Raw genomic sequence first — 19,407 nt, 5'->3', positions numbered from 1 at the left:
AAGTCAACAATCTTTTAATAGCTGACTATATAAGTGGGTGACTGGAGGCCCAGGGGTTTTATCACCCTAATTGAACGGACCGAAACGGTGGTTCAGTGGAATGTGTTTATTATACAGTAGGCAGAGAATGTGAGCGAAGTAATGAGTGGTACAAGTCGTTATGTCACGAAAATAACCATAACAGGGAACGGTACTTTATACCACGCCCCTTATCAATCATCGGGGTCGACTGCTGACTGCTTTGAAGCATTACGGTGATGATGAAACGAACCGGATGCAATAAAAATAGAACTATTCACAAGTTGTTCGAAAAATTACGTCGCAGGTATGCGACAATCAGTCTTCCCTAAATATTGTTTGTGGAAATGTTTTTTCCACTGATTTGCTTCCATTGTTCGGAAATTGTTTCACTTTGGAAATTGTTCAGTTATGTGCCTCAGTATATGTAAGTATAGGTCTGGCATTGCACAACTTACCTAAATCTGAATCTGACAGTGTAATATCCATTGATGTCAGCCAAATATATTGACAATTCTTTTGTACAGCCGGGTGTGCACAGTACTAGAGCAAAGCGAAGGATTATTGAAAAAAACCTAGTGGAACACTCAGGTCTGTTAACAAACCAACCAACCTGAATCCTGGGTCGATGTGTCATCTTCTTTTTAAAAGTTTGTTGACTAAGCCCTGTCAGGCTTAGAACTTAGTAATCAAGCGAACTTATTTCGTTTTATTTTGTGATTTGTCGGGGTGGATGCCGGTATGGATCTTGTAAAGCCACCATCGTACCAGCTGCTCCCCTGGTGGTTTGCCGAAATCATTGGGATTAAGGACGTCATCACGGAGTGTTATTGTCAGTGGAGGACGTGGTGATATCATCGAAACTAGGCTTTTTCGGATGTGTTCTCGAAACGTTTCATAATTTCTGCCGAATATCGACGCTAAGATTGCGGCGTGTAGTGCCTACCGACCATCGTAACGTCATCTCCGTGACTTCAAAATGGGAATACATTTCTTGCCAGTAAAAGCGACGAGGAGCAACAGGTCGGATGCCAGTTCCTTGTGCCTCCGGTTTGAAACCTCTGGAAACTCATTATATCGAGACCACTCTTTTTCGACTGGCATTTGAACTCAACTCGAGAGTGACTTGCGCAAAAGCAGCAGTAGGATCCAAAAATCAACGCAAATATTTGAATATTTCTTTGCTTGGAAGCCTATCCTGACAGTCCTATTATGGCCGATCTTGTTCATCGTCATATGCTCAACCTTTTCACGTTGAGGCGCAGTTTGGCTTTGCAAGCCTAGATGTTATATATACAATAGTTCAGTTATGCCTCGCTTTAATGAAAAAGCGAAGGTTCTTTGCCCGCTTACATCTTTGGAAAGATCATTGAAGGCAGCAATGTACGTAAGATCTACATTTTTTCATACAAGCTACTAATTTCGCTTATTTTTCCTCCTAAATTTACGGATTGTGCTCCAAAAACAGATGTCGTTTTTTTTTTCTTCTCCAATTTTGAACTCAAATAAGCATCTTGTCCCGAAAAACATTTGTTGTTCAAAAAGTTCATTCTCCTTTCTCTTTGAAAACGTTTTATACCTTTAATGTTACATTCTGTGGTGGAATTCCGAATGAAGTACGGAAAAGTCAGCTAGAAAACAGGGTAAATTATACTTAGGAAATTTTGGAAGCACATGATTTCATTTTCATTTGAAATTTATTGTGTTATTCCTAAAGATTATTTACTCTTATACTATGGAATGTAACATCATTCGTCCTCTATACTGTTTGAAAAAGTTTGTAGGATTTATTATCGATGCAATTTTACTAAATACGACGTTCATGCGTGAAATACTCTGGAATCATTTCCCTTTATGCTCCATCACTTTCTTTACTTCGTGTGGTTCATTGCGAAAGTAGTTTACTGAGAGTTATTTTGGGAATTCTCATTCAATTAGAGATTCAAATTCTTCTTTAGATGCAATGAATTTATATAATATCCTAAGCTCCGCTTCTGGACTTGATCACACCCTCTCTTCCCGTTGATTTGGAAGACTGTCTCGTGAAACATATCAATGTTAGCTCTAAAATCCCAAAACTTGCACAATCTGTTCTTCCAACTACAGTTTCTCAAAATCATGTTCTGTCTTGAGAAATAACCTGTCTATTGTCTTTGTTGCGAATTCAACCGAATGACATTTGTCGTCAGGAGAGAAGGACTCAGCTAGTCATGCTGCACCATTTAGTGGAATGACTCAGGGAATTGCAGGTTGAAAAAATCTTAAGGCGACCTTTGAGCTCTTTTTCTGTTTCGACCGCGGCGATCTTGGAAGGCCTTCGAAGCTTCACGAAAAGATCAGAACGTCCTAAATTCTGAAAGCTAGAGTAAACTTATTTCTGCGTTTCTGTATAGTGAACTGTTTGGGAACTGTCAAAAGACAATTCTAAGAAATCTGTGGATAAGTTCTCTTGCAATCACAAGTTAAGGAAAGTACCATCAAAATTAGACGATTCTTCTTTCGTCGGTCGAAGGAGCTCTCTTAACAGCGATTAAGGGTGAAAAAAGTGGTTTTTAAGCAACTGATTTCTGCGGATGTACAAAGGAAGCAGCTGTCACCAGCAAAAGATGTATCTATACGTAGGTAGAAAGCAGATGAATTTACTAGGCTTTCAAAACAGTACTACAATCAAGAACTTCACACAACATACAGTTTCAAAGACCAATAAAAAAAAGAAAGTTTTGCACCTATCACTGGAAAAGAGTGGAAATACAAGGAAAAACGAACTTATATGATCACATAAGCACATGTCATAGTGAAATTGATCCTGCTAGTACCCTGTTGGTGGAGTGATCGACAAGTCCTTCTGTTAGAAGTCGAAGAGAGCACAACTGACGTCTTCGGCCGTTCAGAATTGATCTGTATCAGAATTGTATTCAAATCCCGTTAGTCTAATTTGATCACGATGAACTCATTTTAAAAGCACCATTTTAGAGTGAAATTTCATAATTTCTCAATTCATTCCAAAAATTTGTGTCTCCAAATTCCAAAGAAAATATTTCATACAAATTTCATTCCAAAAAACAAAGATGGGATGAAATGCTTGGTTTGCACTAGGGCGGTTTCGAACCCTCGACCGTGTGGCTACAATGGACCTCTACCCGACTGCCCCACACTTCACCTTGGAATCTGCAGAACAAAATCCATTGTAATTCTGTATGCACCCAACGCACCACTGGCTAATTCTACCCAGAAAAGGTGTCTGAGAGGGAGGTTGCGCCACCAGCTGCAGCGAAACGACGACAATGGTCACAAGTGCGAAGGAATTTGGAAGGGCGTGGGAGGACAAAATGCCGCAGAAAGCTTGTGGTTTACTAAAACAGTGCAGTGTTGTGGAACAGCGTAATGGTGAGATGTTCGTCAGTTCTCAACATTGCCATGGAGCAGCCAACGATAAGCAACCCTAACGATTCAGAGGGATCACATCAAAACTTTGCTGAACCGGCAAGGGACATTTGCGTCCGAACTTCAGATTCATGCACGTTCATAGACCGACATATGCAGTTAACGGGAAACCACCGACCGAGTCATAGGTTCTGGTGAAATGAAAAGTGGAAAATCTGGTGGAGACAACAGAATTAGCGCAGAAGTGCTGAAATATCTACCTCCTTTTGGGATTTGTGAGATGACAAAGATCATCAGTTCAATATGGATAGACCATAGGATGCGTGACGTGTGGAGACACGCTGTTATAATTCTTCTTCACAAGAAGTTATCCGCCGCGGACCCCAATAATTATCGAGGAATCTCCTTGCTGCGTGTTACGCACAAGGTTTTGGAGCAGATCATCTTGTACCGACTTATTAAACATCGCGAAGAAACAACGCGAGACGAGCAACGACGAGCGTGCTGGCCGATCTACGATCGACCAGGTGTTCATCGTCAGGAGAGTGATCGAAATCCGGCAGCGGTATTCGAAGAAAATGCAATCAGCGTTTCTGGACTTTGAGGCCGCATTCGACTTTGCTCACCGAGGTCGTCTTCTCAACGCGCTTCGTGCCGATGGAGTACCAGGAAAGTTCGTTCGCTTGTTTGATGACATGAATCAACGAATAATTGCTGTAGTTCGACCTTCTTCTTCTTCTTCTTCTTTTTCCTAGCGTTTGTCCCGCGTTGTTGCAGGGTCCGCTTTTCTGGTTCTTGTCTTCCATTTGGTTCTATCCATTGCATCAGCCGTACACAAACGTGCATCTATCGTATCCAGCTTCACACGGTCTAACCAGCGAATCTTTGGCCTCCAACGCGGCCTCACTCCTGAAACGTCGAGCTTCAGAGCGGTTTTGGCAACAGAATCTTTCTCTCGTCGCAAGACGTGACCAAACCATCTCAGTCGCGCCTCCTTCATCTTCTCAGTTATCCGGACTACGCCGAAGATGGAACGTACAGTGTCGTTGGATAGTTTCTCTTTTAGCGTTACACCTATCGTCCACCTCAACATCCGCATCTCCATAGCGTGCAGCACTCTTTCCAAGGCTTTCGTTGTCGGCCAGCACCGTAAAGGGCCGCACCGCATCTGTAAAGGGCAACAGGACGCACAACCGTCCTGTAGATCTTCGACTTCAGTCGAACAGGGACTTTCTTGTCGCACAGTACCCCTGTTGCCATTTTCCATTTCATCCATGCCGCATTAACACGTGCTCGACCTTCTTGATCAATGTCGCCTGTGGAAGTCACTTTGGATCCAAGGTACTTGAAACAGTTCACCTTGTTTAATTCGGTGCCATCGACACGAATTGAACCGTCCTCTATCCTTGGTCCGCACTCCATGTACTCAGTTTTTGATGTGTTGAGGCGCAATCCATATTGCTGCAGCTGATCCTTCCAAGTTTCTTGTTTCTGAAGATCATCTCGAGACTCCGACGCGAGCATGATATCGTCGGCAAAGAGTAGAGTCCACGGATGCTGCTTCTGGATTTCCTTCGTTATCGTGTCCATGCACAGTATGAACAGCAGGGGTGAGAGGGATGAACCCTGATGAACCCCTACTTGTACAGGGAATGGCCTGCTTGTTCCAGCAGCACATCGTACAACGCTGGTAGGCTTCGCATAAAGCAGCTTCGTCCACCGCACATATTCTTCTGGTACTCTATGCGACCTCATGGACATCCATAACAGCTCATGTAGGACACGGTCGAAAGCTTTCTCGAGATCGAGAAAAGCAACATGCACACTGCGGTTCTTCTCTCGATGTTTCTCCAGGAGAATACGGAAAGCATGGACAGCATCTATAGTGCTGCGGTCCTTCACAAAGCCGCACTGGTTGAGTGAAACGCTAACAATTTTCCTCAGACGAGCTTCCAGCACACGCTCAAAAACCTTCATCGTATGGCACAGCAGTCGTATAGGCCTGTACGAGGTGCAGTCAGCAATGTCTCCTTTTCCTTTCCAGACAGGCACGGTCACGGAAGTTTGCCCAACGTCTGGAGCCCGTCCTTCTGCAACGATCTTGTTAAATAGAGTTGCGAGCCACACGGACCCTCGATCTCCTAGCAGCTTCCAGACATCAGCAGGTATGTCATCAGGACCGGTTGCCTTGTTCGACTTCATTTTTGCGAGAGCAGCACTGACTTCGACGGCAGTAATTGGTAGAACAGGACCCTCGACGCTGGGAACAGTTGGCATGGGAGGATGACAGAACTCTTCGTTACACAAGTGATTGTAGTACTCTCGCCACCTCTCCAGAATCTGACCAGAGCGGCGCGGCTCCATCAGCTCCCTTAACGATCTTGGTGTGCTCCATATCCAACGTTGAGCGATGACGCGCTCTGACTCAACGATACACTGCCCGCTCGTCTTCTCTGGTATCAAGCGTGTCGTACACAGCCTTGTAGCGGTCCGAATTCGCCTTGGAGACTGCCTTCTTAGCCTCCCTCTTCGCCGCTAGGTAAGCACCCCGATCTTCAGGCTGACGCGTCCTCCACCAGAGCTTATACTTGGACTTCTTCTCACGAATTGCCGCCTGAACTTCCTCATTCCAAAACCACGTAGCCTTTTGTACCTTGGGCTTATCTAGAGTCGTCTTTCCCAGAGTGTTCTCCGCGGTCAAGCGTATAACGCTGGAAGTAGACGACCACATTTCCTTCACACTACGAGTAGTGTGGAGGAAAATACCTCCTTTCGATCCTTCAGATTCCACCATTTGATGCGCTGTGTTTCAGTCCTTGGATGTCTCTTCCTTGGACGGGAGATTTTCAAGTCCATAACGAGCAGATGGTGTTGGGCAGCGACACGGTCTGTAAGGATGACTTTTGAATCCTGCAGAAGTCGGCGATCGCGTAACATCCAGAAATCTATTTGTGTTTCACGAACGCCGCTGGTGTAGTAGGGGGGTTTTTTTTGTTTTTGGGGGGTGCGGGGCCTGTTTTTCTAAAGGGTTGGTGTGGTGGCAACCAGGCCTTCCTATTTTTTTTTTTGGGTATGAAAAAATTTGGGGGGTTTTTGTGGTGGTTGTTTTTTTGGTTTAAAAAAATTCCAATTTTTTTTTTTTTTTTTTGTTTTTTTTTTTTTTTTTTTTTTTTTGGTTTTTTTTTTTATTTTTTTAAAAATTTTATTTTTTTTTTTTTTTTTTTTTTTTTTTTTTTTTTTTTTTGGTATTTTAGTTTTTTTTTGGGGTTTTTTTTGGTTTTTTTTGTTTCCTTTTCCCCCTTTTTTTTTTTTTTTTTTTTTTTTTTTGTTGGGGGGGGGTGGGGGGGTTCTTCCTCCTTCTCCTTTTTTTTCTCCCCCCCCCTTTTTTTTTTTTTTTTTTTTTTTTTTTTTTTTTTTTTTTTTTTTTTTTTTTCTTCCTTCCCCCCCCCCCCGGGGGGGGGGGGGGTGGGCGGGGGCGGGGGGGGGGTTTGGTGGGGGAGATTTCTTTCCGGCAGGCACAAAGGTGTCCGGCTAGTACCCGGTCCTTGGGCCAAGGCTACAGGCTAGCTAAGTGAGGAGGTAGTACGACGATTTCGGCCCCGTCGCGTCATAGTGCTAATGTCTACTATGTGTTTTTGCTGAAATCCTATTCATTCCTCGCTAAAACCCTCCTCTCAACTTGTATTGTATTCTCCTAAAGTTGAAAAGGCAGATCAGAGGGGAAATGCAACCAGCGTCACCGAATCCTCTGCCGGGAAGATAATGATAGAAATATCCTGCTAAGACCATAAATTTCCAAAAATTCATCCATAGTCGAGAAAGAGGATATTGTATTCAAAGCTCATTATGGGGCAGAGATAAGAATGGTCCCATACGAATTACTAATTAATTACGGATTATTAATTGCGAATGATCAAGGGGAAGAAAGTTTTGAGCTAAAGATCTTCCACGCTTGATTATAAGAAGAAACAGTGTGAGAATAAAGAATTATTTATGATAACGGCCGTTTAACTTCGTCGATACAAGTTTTTATATAAAAACCTACATACATTTCCTATCCATCGTCAATCTATTTGCTTGATTTCTCCCATATTTTTAGCATGATTTCACCGTAGTTGCGAGATCCTTCATTTCCAGTGCTTCGTAGGGAAACGATCGATCGGATTTGTTCACTGCGATGTGAGCGGTATCGACGAATCAAGATTATGGTGAAGATAGGAAGTGAGAATGTGAACAATGGCATAAGCTGAAAGCTAGAATTTAGAATTTATCTTGTTTGCATTTAAGAAATCTTTTTGACCTACTCTTAGCAAGTTCCAACTAATAATTCATACTTACTATGTAAAGTATTGACACTTATGTACCAAATTAAAAATTCGCTTTAAAGGCGTCACCCCACGAATCTGTGGCAGTATGGATTTCCGATGGCCAAAGACTACGCAGGGTCGCAGATTGCAGAAACGGGTGGAATCTCGCTAATTTCTTCCTTATCGTAAAAAAATGGCTCGGAAGATGGCTATAGAGAAGAAATGAGCGAGGTCCTACCCGTTTCTGCAATCTACGACCCCGTATAGTCTTTGGCCATCGGCCCCCGTATAGTCTTTGGAAATCCAAACGACCCTAGATTCGTGGGGTGATGCCTTTAAGAATCTAATTATGTGGTCCTAGCATTCATACATCTAGTCGTGCCCAAGAGGAAACATAGATACAGTACATAAATTAACCGTAACACACAGTCTATGTACTGTGCTGCCCAGAAACTTATGCTGACAAAAATTTTCTGACAAAAATTGTTTCTTGTTCTAGAACAGATTCCTCTAATTTCTGTTCGCTCCGATAGAAGGGAAATCAGACTATCAAATTCCTCTCCACAGATATGTATACCCCATATACAATGCGCAAATTTCCCACCTGTAGAGGAGAGATAGATAAAACAGAAACATTCAAACCTTAGTTTTACGTTGAAGAGAAGCCTATGAGAAAAAAAGCATCTGTAAACTATTGAATATCATTTCAAAAGTCTTCACAAATTGTTTAACTCGCCCTGACGTGTTGATGTAGTGCAAAAGAGCTAAGATTTTCTAACCTAAGTCGTAAGGTTAGAAATGCCCTTGAAGTGAAAGAAAACTAAATAAACGAGTCGCTGTGTTCGTTTTATTAACAAATGATTTATATACTCACTCTCCGCACTTGTTTGCAGTGGCACTGCTTGAACTAAACACAACCAGGGAACGAGTGTTCGGTTTGCATAACGTACGAGCAATGTAATCTGCTTTGCTGTATGGCGCAAGATTGTCATACTTTGTCCCCCAGCATATCGCCTAAGCCCCTGAGGTCGACTGCCTTATTGATTGAATCTTTCATTCGTTGCCTCACAATAAACTGTCTAACACTGTCGAGTTATCTCCAACAATGCGTCTGGTCTAAGACCTTAACGGTTTCTATGTATCGTTTGCCGCTCCACGAAAATCGCTGAAGGCAATAACGATGCGTTGCATTAGAAGCCCAATGGACACTCAAGATATTCGACCAGCAAATCGTCATTGTCAGATTTCACGCGAATGCCATGATGGGACTAGAACATCAATCCGAGGTGCTACGAAATGGTATTATCCATGTATGGAGCGCACGTAAGACAAAGGTAATCATGTGGGCGGTTCGGGTGAACCAAACATTGCTTGAACGTTCAGGAGAAGTCATCGACGCCATCAGCTCAAGTGGCAAGGGCCAAATCCTCTGGCAGCTAAAGAGGAGCGCAAGCAGAAGTAGAATTTTTTAAGCTTCAGCTCGACTTCATCCGGGTGATGAACATTCCTCGCTTGGAATGTCAGGGATCTAAAGCTGTTTGGGACGTCGCATTCGATTCGGACCACCGTCCAATTCTTCTTAGCCCCGAGGTACGGTTCCGTAGGAAAAGTAATAATAACGATGAGGACAAAGTCCCGCCAACGTATATTCATGCTGATGTACGAATCGGGAAGAAGCTTTGCGATGCAGATTCCTATAGAAAGTGTGTCCAAGACGTTCCAATAAAAACGTATAGAAAAAACTAGATCTCAACTGGGAAAAGTTAGAAGAAAGTTGCGCCACCGACTGCAACGAGACCGCGAATAAAACGACAGGTGGGAAGAGGTCTGGAAAGACCTGGGAGGACAAGAACCCGGAGAATGCTCATGGTTTACTAGAACAATATAGCAGCATAATGGAGATTTCTGCCAGTTCCCAAGAATGCTAATGGTGCGGGCGTCGATCGAGCCCCTACCAGTTCGAAGGGATCACATCAACACCTTGCTGAACCGGCAAGCGACACTAGCGCTAGAACTCGAGCACGTTCATAGACTCGCATATGCGCTCCACGACGAACCACCGAATAGAATGTCCTGATCTAAATCCAAAAGATAGAAGAGGAAACCTGGTAGATGTGATGGAGTTAGCGCGGAAATGCTGAAATATCTTCTTCTGTCTGGGATTCGTGAGATGACGAAGAACATTTTTAAAATAGATTGACCAAATGATAACCAATTTAAAGAGACACGTTGTTATACTTCTCCTTCACAAGAAGTTATCCGTCACACAACCCAGGAACTATCGAGGAATATCTTTGCTGCCTACAATGTCTGAAGTACTAGAGCTGGGTGGGTTTACCAAACATCGCGAGGAAACCAGCAGTGATTAACAAGCTCTTTTCGTCCTATTCTCTCAACTATTGACCAGACGGTTATCGTCAGGACATTGGTCGAAATGGTTCTTGAAGCTCACACAAGTCGAATCCTTAGTTTTTTAACCCTTTTCGCTTCTCCTCGCCAAGCTCATCTTTTCGATGCGCTTCGCGCCAATGGTATTCCAGTCCGTTTATCTTATCGAGGACATGAGTAGAAGAGCAGACTAAAATACGGTTGGTGTACAGGAGCAGTAGAACTGCTCCTGTACACCAACCGTATTTTAGTCTCATCGTTTAATGTGGAATCCTGAATAAGACAAGAGGACCTTTCTTGTTCAACTTTGCTGTCGATGAGATCATTTTTATTTTTCCTTTTCATTAAATGGCAGAAATTGGTACATGCAATAAACTAGGTTTATCTATGTGTTGTATGTTACTCGCTTTACTTGATTGTGATACGATGTGTACATGATGGAAAGGCAGTAAGAGAAAAAATCAAGTTTCTTAAATTCGTCCACTCGCCTGCTTTTTGTATACTGACAGTACTCTATACTAGTTGTCTTTTCGAAAAACAAACTGAATAATGGATGAATAATAAAAGAATATAATCAGAATTGCAAAGTTAAAAAAAAAAAGATTTTGGCCACTTACGTAGAGCGCCTGTCTAGCTGCAGTGAAAGCCTTCAAGTTGTCCCCAAAAATACGTTTACGATATGAATAAACAATGCTGCCGAAAACAGTGTAGGACAAGAATAGGATCCTGGAACAAGAATGCTGTAGCCAAGAGATATGAAATTGCTATAGCGCATTCAGTTTCTGAAATGAGTAACTGCAATGGTCATCGGCTTTCATGGGATTCAATGGGATTGATACGAGAGAGGCATTATCCATTTGAGACTTCTAGAATAAAGTGCACTATTTGGAAGATTTATTAGGTGGATTTTTCTTGTAATTTGGTGAACGGAGAAATGGTTGTTTCATTATCTCTCATGCGACGGTTTGCTGTCGTTAGGAAATGACCGACAATGGTAGTGAAAAATAATCCTTTACTTACGTCTGGAATCCCACTAGATAAGTCGCAATTTTTGTAGTGGCAATGTTCTCACGTATCTGATATCTGGAGGTTAGCATCATACCTTTCCTAAAATGACTCGTGTGATTAAACTGAACAGAATGACACATCTACTGTTATGGCTCGAATAGTACTTGCAATCCCATTACATTTTAAAAAATGGGAAAATTTTCGAGGTTCTTTATTTTGTTCTTCTTTATTTTGTTCTTTGTCTTAAAGATACATCACAACGAAAGATTGTAACTCCTCTCGCAAACCAAGGGATTTGAGAAGACATTAAAGAGATCCCGATTAATCCAAGTACAACATCAAGAATGAAATTTCACTAGAAGCTCCATACAATAGATTCCACTTGTTGTTATGTGCTTAAACATGTACATGTAACATGTATACTGTGTGAAAATAAACTATCTTATCTTGTAACTAAAGCAGTTTCCAACAAGAAAGCTTATTCTCAGCTATTAAGCAAAGTTAATGGGAAGGATGAGGGTGAGTCCATGTCGTGTTAAACACCTCTACAATACTAGTGATAGCATTAAAATTTGTTTCTTAGACTTTTGTGAAGTTCCACCCGTTTCAACATAGATGATAGAATCAAAATATTTTCCGAAAACTTTCTGTATTTTGATATGAAGAGGACCCTTCCTATCTGCTGCTATCAATTTGTGGGAAATCATCCTTCAAAATTTACGAGGTGGTGATAAGAAGGGTAAAACCTGTTTGTTCTCAACTTTGAAAGTGGACCTACAAACAGAACTTTCTCGCTCTAATTTTTATAGTAGACAAAATCTGCCAATAAGAATTATAAGTGGTGAGTGAAGACTGATGAGATTTCTAGAGAGACAGGACCTACATTTTTTAACGATACAAAAACGTAGATACTGGAGAAAGAGAGTGTCGCGTCGCGCCAAACAAAATTTGGGCATAAATATTTAGAAATTTTGGAGTGAGTTAATACCAAAAAATCAATAATTGTTCCATTAAGTGCCAGACAATGAGTGCACGAATGTTAACCCACGTCGAAATTTCACGAAAAAATTCCACCTTTTTGTTTTAGCTTTTTTAGCTTCAACAGTTCTCAGTTCAACAAACAGCAAACGACTCAGGTTTAGCGTACTAGTAAATGCTGTGGTTCTGCTATTTCCACTCCATTTTAATGTTTTTACGTAAATGGTAGAGTATTGATGGAAGTAAAAATAGAATTGGAAATTAATTGCTGACCTGGTGCACTTTCTGATGTTCATGACAATAAGTACAATCATGCCTAAAACGCATACACAGCAAATAATAACTTGTATAAGAAACATTCGAGTAGTTCGGTGAACCGCTGTGGATGGTATGAATAGCACGGACGGGTTCAACTCGTTGAAATCTGAGCTTCTATAGGTGGTTAAGATGATGGTGATCGAACTTGCTATCTGAAACCATTGCCTCGTAGAATAATGGGTATTGTAGGAATGGTAGTACATCTGCATTTATTTTGGTCCTACAAGAGTGTTCATATTACCAAACATACGTACATAGATATCTTTTGCCTCTCTAGCCAAGTTCTTGCTAGGGTACAGTTGTAGCATAAGAGGTCGTATTGAAGAAAAAAAAACAACACGTAGTCATCTGCTGTTGCTGCCGTTGCAAAACTTCTACTCGTAGTAAATCATGATAAAATATTTGCCGCCTTTGAGAAAGTTTGAATTGACTCTATACATCTTTCCGCTCCTTGCTTGGCTATATTCTCTTTGGACAACATATCGTATCTTATTATTTATGAAAACTAGCGAATAGCTTGGGAAAATGCTGTGACGTTTTCGCCCGTTTACTTTCAAATGTTCAAATGCTTAATGTCGTGGTGTTGGATCCTGTATTTTTGTAGTCCAGGAGAAAAGGTGGACTGCTGTCATAAAATCTCTTACACCACATTTCTACAAACAATTTTATCGAATCCTTACTTCCTCTTTCGATTTCTACAACGCTCCAAACTTTTTACCTATAAAAAATAACGATTTGCAAAGTTACGATTTTGGAATTACTCCACGATTAAAAAAGGAAGAATTGTAGTTCACGACTACGAGTAACTGATTACGCTAAATTCATTTAGAAAAAGGCTAGTGAGACAGTATAGTATGATACCGCCTTCCAATGGCGCAAGTTATTACGCGAAAGAACAACTTTGTCGTCCTCAAACTTCCGCAATCCAACTTGCACCCGTCGAGCTGCAAAAGCTGTCCCAAATACTTAAAAAGGCTGGATTGCCGTTATTCCGTTAGGGAGAAAAGAGCATGATCACAATCACACTTATGATCTTTGTCCCAACTTCTGTCCATTTGCTTAGAGATCCCAGTATTGTCATTTTCCTGATACATTGACTTTAAGTGCTGAAAAGTGCTGAAAATCCCTTGATTCTTCTACTATGCTACGGTTTGAAATATATTCCTCCTAAGCGCTGATTTGATTTTCAGGAGCAAAAACCCACAGAAATTGATTTCAGTGCTTTCAGTATGTCACAGCAAATGCTGAGTAATTCGTTTTCGTGGTCAAACAGGAGGGTTTTTTTATAATTTCCGAAAACGTTCCGCTTCTCTTAAAACAACCAAGTAACGTCCTACGAACATTTTCTTTGTCAGATCCATTCCGCAACCGCTCCGCAAAAACTCCAGAACTAACTGGCACAGCAATTTGAAATTTTGGCAACACGTCTGGAAAATACCACTCAACACTGCCGTGCACTAATACATGATCCTGACTGTTGATTTTTCCTGGTAAGAAAAAATGCGGTCCCACTTCCTTCTAGCTACATCCTGAACAGCTTAAGCACGCTTTAAAAACGTTAATCGCCACAACAACATCTTGCTACGCAGTGGCTCTTGCATGAAAAGTGATGACAGCGCTAGTGTGTTTTAACGTTTTCACTCATTCAAGTGAAATGAACAATAAACTTACTCCCAGTGCGGAAAGGAAAATACCAACAGTGACGCCCGTCACCTCGTATTTTTTCGACAATAGTGTGGCGATAGCCCGCTCGCACATGAGCATAAACAGCATTATAACCTGCAATGGAAGATCATTCTGGAGTAGAGGACTGGAGCCCTACGGCGATCCATCTTTTTATATGGAACATGAAAATCGTATAGAATTTGAATCTAATGTATCTCTGTATTTGTGCAAAACTCACACGAGCAAAAGAAACACTTGCGCAAAGTCTTCAGTGACTTATGAAATCTCGGCAGATTTCTTCTAGATGAAAGAACCGCGGGTCAGAAATGTATGGTGTGATCTCATCCAAGTGAAGAATGTGATCTATGCAGAGTACTATTAAAGGCAGCATACCACAAATCTGCCGTGGTGAGAGAATCCATGGCAAAAGCTAGAGATGGAGTTGTAGATTGCGGGATCAGGAGTGGTTCCGCTCACCCCTCCCTAATCGTCCTAAAAAACGGCGTGGAAACAGCTTTAGCTCCTAGGAGGAAAGCTAGAACGCTCCTTTATGCGTACATTCAGGCCCTCTCAACAACCTATTCATTGGTTTCACTTGAATACGCAGTCGAGGAGAGCTCGATGGCTTTCGACCGATGCGAACCTGCATGCGGCACGTGTACAAATGTGGGGCGTTGCAGCTGAAATCGCAGTGAAAAACGGAGTCATTGACGCCGTTTTTTTTATAGTAAGATTAGGAAAAAATGAACAGAACCGTCTTTGATCCCACTATCTATGACCTCGTATAGAGTTTGTCCATCGGGAATCCATACCACGTCAGTTTTGTAGAACGATGCCTTTAATGTACAAACCAGAACAAACGGAACAACCGATAAAAAAACATATAAAACAAATAGCACCAAAACAGCCGGTTAGTAGTGACCGTTGTAGGGTTTGTATTTAGGGTATTAGATTTATAAACGCCACACGTTCAAAAATAGAGCAAAGACCAAATATATTACCCCAACAAGGCGTATAAGCAGCCAAAGCATGTACTTAAAAATAAAAGCAGGGGAAACACACATAATAAGTACCGCAATAGATAAATCACTATGATAGGCGGGAGTTTTATAGAGTCAATTTAAAAACAACAACAATTATATAAATATAAAAAGAATTAACACATATATAAAAAAGAAGATGGTTAAATCTATGTATTAACAGACGGATAGAAGGTACAGATTAATATATTACAGATGTGAGCGATTTATTACGTAATATCCAAAATGTAACTTTCAACAAAACAATAAAGAAGATGTGGTGAGGAAGCAGCCAGGTGGAAACGGCGAGTAGATAAAAAAATAATAAACAAACGATATATAACAAGTAAACCGATTTTTTATAAAAAGACAAGAGAAACAGTCATAAATTTTAGTAGTAAAATCTCCTTAAGTAAAAAAGATGTTATAACAAAAATCATACAGGAACAAACTTAGAACCATTTGTAGTTCACTTACGGAGGGGAAGAAGGAAAAACAAAAGGATTAAACTATACAGTTACAGCGGGTGTGTATAACAAAAATCAAAATCACAATACGCATTTATAGGCGTGACAACCGCAAAGAAACCAACCATTATCAACAATAAATCAAAACACAAATACTAAAATAACAAACAACAATACACTAACATAACCAGATAGTTAATCTCCATATTGCGTCCTTTCAACAATATGTCGGTTTAGATAAGGGGACAATGAAGGTTGTCCGAAGTTTCCATTTAGAGCAGTTAGAGCGACGCCACTCACCGTCGGTTTTTCAATGTTCATGCAGAGTATTGTATATTTCCCCCAATTTAAGTGGATGTTAAAACTCATGGCTTGCAAAAGTTCATGTTTGAAGTAGTTCCGCAATCGAAACCACAATTTATTTTGGAAGAAAAAAAAGCAATTTATTTTTTTCCAGCTTAGATGGAACTTTGTAGGGAAATTTCTATCTTCCTCTATCAAGACACTGCAGCGCTAATCGTGTAAGTGTAATGGCTTTGTATTTCGGAAATTGAACTACAATTTCCTTTTATTTCTTACTTCCTAGTAAGCTGAAACTTATTGAACCATCTCGGTACAACTTCGTTGTAAATACGCTGAGAATGTCTTGCATAGACCTCTGCAAAATATGGATTTTTCTAAAGGCACTGTGTCACGGAACTGACGATGTTACGAGCGTGTGAAACAGCCTTGTGTGATCCCGTCGCTCAACGACTTATTACGCGACAGAACGCAGACAACTCCAAAGTTGTCCGATATCTGTAACATGATTTATATACCTCAAATAAACCGCAGAAACTGCCCCGCACAATCGTAAACGAGTTGATCTCGTTCTGGTACCCGTAATAAGTTTCATCGTTGCGAACGCAAGATTTCAAACGCTTTAAACGCTGTCTCGGAGGCCTTTTGCTGGATTACTGGGGGAAGGGAGGTGACGGATTGAAAGGGGGACGGGGCTGGAGAGTTGAGCGTGATAACGTTCCTGTCTGATTAAGTTTGTGAACTACACCTTCATTTCTAATTATTAGTGGAGAGATCGGAAGATCAGCAATTTCGTGATACGCTGCGCCTAAATACACTCCTAGTAAACATTTCGAGTGAGCCCGATGCGATGCACTGTACCCACTTCAGAAAATAAAAAAGTCGAGCGGAAATTAAAAGTGTAAAAGAGTTGGAAAGAGCAAACATGATTTAGTGCACCTACCATTCCCACAGTGAACGTTGTAAGTGTCATATGGACAGTCTCATAAAACCATTTGGGGGCGAATGATTCGCAGGGTGGCTTGGCGGAAGTCATCGCTACTTGTACTACCTAGAATGAAAAAGAGATTTGTGGGAGCATCGCTGTTCAGAGCTGAAATCTATTGGTTGACCTGCATAGACGAGCTGATGAGAGCATGAGTGATCGCCATGAGATAAGTGATGCTGAGAATTATCTGAAGACGAATATTGTCCTAGTGTTCGTATTCTGGTCTGGAGAAATTTACCTTCATATTCCGATGAAATGTAAATGGCAACACATACTTGAACTCGACATATACCATAGAGAACAATGAAGTAAATGAAAGTAAAAGTTGCAAAATTTCGATTGTTCGGAACGGTGGATAGGTCACAAAAACGGTAATAATCTGGAAGTAAATTGTAAAGTTGATGAAAAATATCCTTAATAGGTTAGCAATGTAACTCGTAATCTGTTTTAGCTGAACAGAAAACTTTGTCAGATATTTAGATCAGGGACTGCCTGATCCAGTAATGAAATCACAGTCATGTCAAAGCTTTGTCAAGGGTGTATGCACAGCCTTTCTCCTCTAACTGTTGCTCATTCCGAATCCACATTGTCTGCATCTTTCGCACCACCCAATATATCCCCAAATCTCTTCCACTTTCCACTTTCAGACAACCACCACCGTATGCGTGAAATTGTCGGCAATTTTCTATTTGTGTTGATGGTGTCATTTCTCTAAATGGTGAGAATCATTTTACACCGTCTTACACTGCAATCTATAGACATTGTACCACATCTTTAGTAGGTTAGATGCAGTGAGGCGCCGTATGCCTCACTGCATGTATGCCGTTCTGATCCAGGTGTTATAATACACACAAACATGCAGCAAGAAAAATGCAATAACGCAACGCTACTGAGAGGCGTGACCAAAAAGAATTTGAAAAAAAGAAGAAATAATTGGTTAAACGAACTATTCAGTATGCAAGTACCGTCAGCGATCATAACTCTGTATGCAAGAACGGCGTTCCAACAAAACAAAGAAAAATTCTCAGAGGTAATGAAAGCATTCTATAACCATGGAACTTCTGGGATGGGGACACATCTTTTTAACTGCACTCATCAAGTAGGCTACGTCGTACGGCTTATTTTCATCCTTTTTTCACCTATTTAGGACTCTATTTATTGGTTCTATTTGAATGAGTCGGTTTAATGGCAGCATACCATACTGGATGTGGTGAGGGAATCCGCGGGAAAAAATAAAGATGGGGTTGCGAGATTAGAGGTGGTTCCGCTCATCTCTCCCTGATCGTCGTAAAAAAACGCCGTGGGAATCACTTTGATTATTACGAGGTACGTTAGAACGCTCTTCTATGCACACCGTTCTGCTCCCCTCAAGAGTCTATTTATTGGTTTTACTTGAATAAGTCGGTGAGAAGACGTCACTGATCTTCGACTGATTGCACTTGGATGCGGCGCGTTGCAACTGAAATCGTCTTTTAAAAAAAAAGTCGTCTTGCACCTAGTTTCTTACGACTAGGGAGAGATAAGCGGAACCACCCCTGATCACGAAACTCCACCTCTAGTTTTTCCTGCTGATTCCTTCAAAATGTCAGATTCGTGGTATGCTGCCCTTAAACCTCACTTGGACAGCTGCCTCCCTCACTCACACACTGTTTTTCCTACTGCATGTACAGTAATCATAGCTTTGAGATGTTTATTTTTGGTCATGATGGCCTCAATTGGATCATATACCGTGATATGACCTGATAGTGTTCCTTGATAAGTCGCTCAGTCCGATGATAATGCTTCCTCATAGGAGTGAAGGTTGATAGTTTTTTTTTGTACGCAAAAAAAAATGTACAATACAAGGGGGTACGATGTACATTTATTCACTTTTGTAGTTTTCACACTTGTGCTTTAGGTGATTAGAATTTCTGGGTTTCAGAAACAACGGCGATTTCAAAAGCATTTTCGTCGACTGTTTCCTCGTTCTTATTGTTATGAATAGGATCTGTAGGGTTTGCGAAGACATTTTTATTGGCACAAAGGTTCGTAGCTTACGTTGATTACTTTCAAGTTTTAAAAACTCAATTCGTGGAAGAACATGTTAGCATCAGAACAAATGCATGTTTTTCCTTAGTTTTCTACTTTATTCCATGAGCTGAGTAACTGCTGATTTATTGGAGGTACAAATAAGTTGTGAGGGTTTTTGATTTCGAAACTTTATTCAGGGAAGCTGGTACAATGTATTCTATTTTAAGTTTTGTTTACCGTTAGCTACGGCTTTTATTCATCTTTCATCGCGGCATACGAATTCCGAGTTGTCTCGTTCCTCGCCTTCCGTCTTTTGAGGCGACCCAAGAATCGCTCGTCTTTTGAGGCAAACCAAGAATCGACCCAATTTTTAGCTTTTTCGTAAGTAGTGAAGTGCAGCTTGACCAGCGTATTGCTCATCGACCGGAACAAGGGTAGTCGGAGGAAGCAATGCCTAATGAACACAGCGGGTTGGATAGGACTTCCTATTGAAGCTCCTCCAAAGTATCGTTGACGATATTTGCAACATAAGGGCGAGTGTTGGCTTGCTGTAGGAC

The 19,407-nt window shown here is 41.1% G+C and overlaps 3 protein-coding genes across 6 annotated transcripts; 1 reads left to right on the top strand and 2 right to left on the bottom strand.

The window, feature by feature from the left end:
* Positions 1-3,601: 3,601 nt before the first annotated feature.
* On the top strand, positions 3,602-4,006 carry RB195_002686 (uncharacterized protein; the record flags this gene model as incomplete). Its single annotated transcript, XM_064200055.1, has 1 exon — positions 3,602-4,006. The coding sequence occupies one exon, from the start codon at positions 3,602-3,604 to the stop codon at positions 4,004-4,006; it is 405 nt and encodes a 134-aa protein (XP_064055936.1).
* Positions 4,007-4,153: 147 nt separating this feature from the next.
* Positions 4,154-17,135, bottom strand: RB195_002684 (uncharacterized protein; the record flags this gene model as incomplete). Of its 4 annotated transcripts, XM_064200050.1 has the most annotated exons (6): positions 6,212-6,290; positions 9,690-9,787; positions 14,073-14,180; positions 16,796-16,903; positions 16,965-17,027; positions 17,079-17,135. In XM_064200050.1, 6 exons carry the CDS (start codon positions 17,133-17,135, stop codon positions 6,212-6,214), a joined length of 513 nt encoding a protein of 170 aa, XP_064055931.1. The 4 variants fall into 4 exon arrangements, with proteins under 4 accessions (XP_064055933.1, XP_064055934.1, XP_064055931.1 ...); XM_064200053.1 differs by lacking the exons at positions 9,690-9,787; positions 14,073-14,180; positions 16,796-16,903; positions 16,965-17,027; positions 17,079-17,135 and adding exons at positions 4,154-4,570; positions 4,651-5,773; positions 5,838-6,016 and having other exon boundaries at positions 6,169-6,339; XM_064200052.1 differs by lacking the exons at positions 6,212-6,290; positions 9,690-9,787; positions 14,073-14,180 and adding an exon at positions 16,261-16,350 and having other exon boundaries at positions 17,079-17,084.
* Positions 4,489-5,766, bottom strand: RB195_002685 (uncharacterized protein; the record flags this gene model as incomplete). The annotated part of the gene is made up of 1 exon (XM_064200054.1): positions 4,489-5,766. The coding sequence occupies one exon, from the start codon at positions 5,764-5,766 to the stop codon at positions 4,489-4,491; it is 1,278 nt and encodes a 425-aa protein (XP_064055935.1).
* Positions 17,136-19,407: the final 2,272 nt, after the last annotated feature.

The sequence above is a fragment of the Necator americanus genome, chromosome IV (genome assembly GCF_031761385.1).
Source record: "Necator americanus strain Aroian chromosome IV, whole genome shotgun sequence".
Lineage (NCBI taxonomy): Eukaryota > Metazoa > Nematoda > Chromadorea > Rhabditida > Ancylostomatidae > Necator > Necator americanus.
Note: the sequence above shows the minus strand (reverse complement) of the source record. Positions and strands in the feature narration are given on the sequence as shown.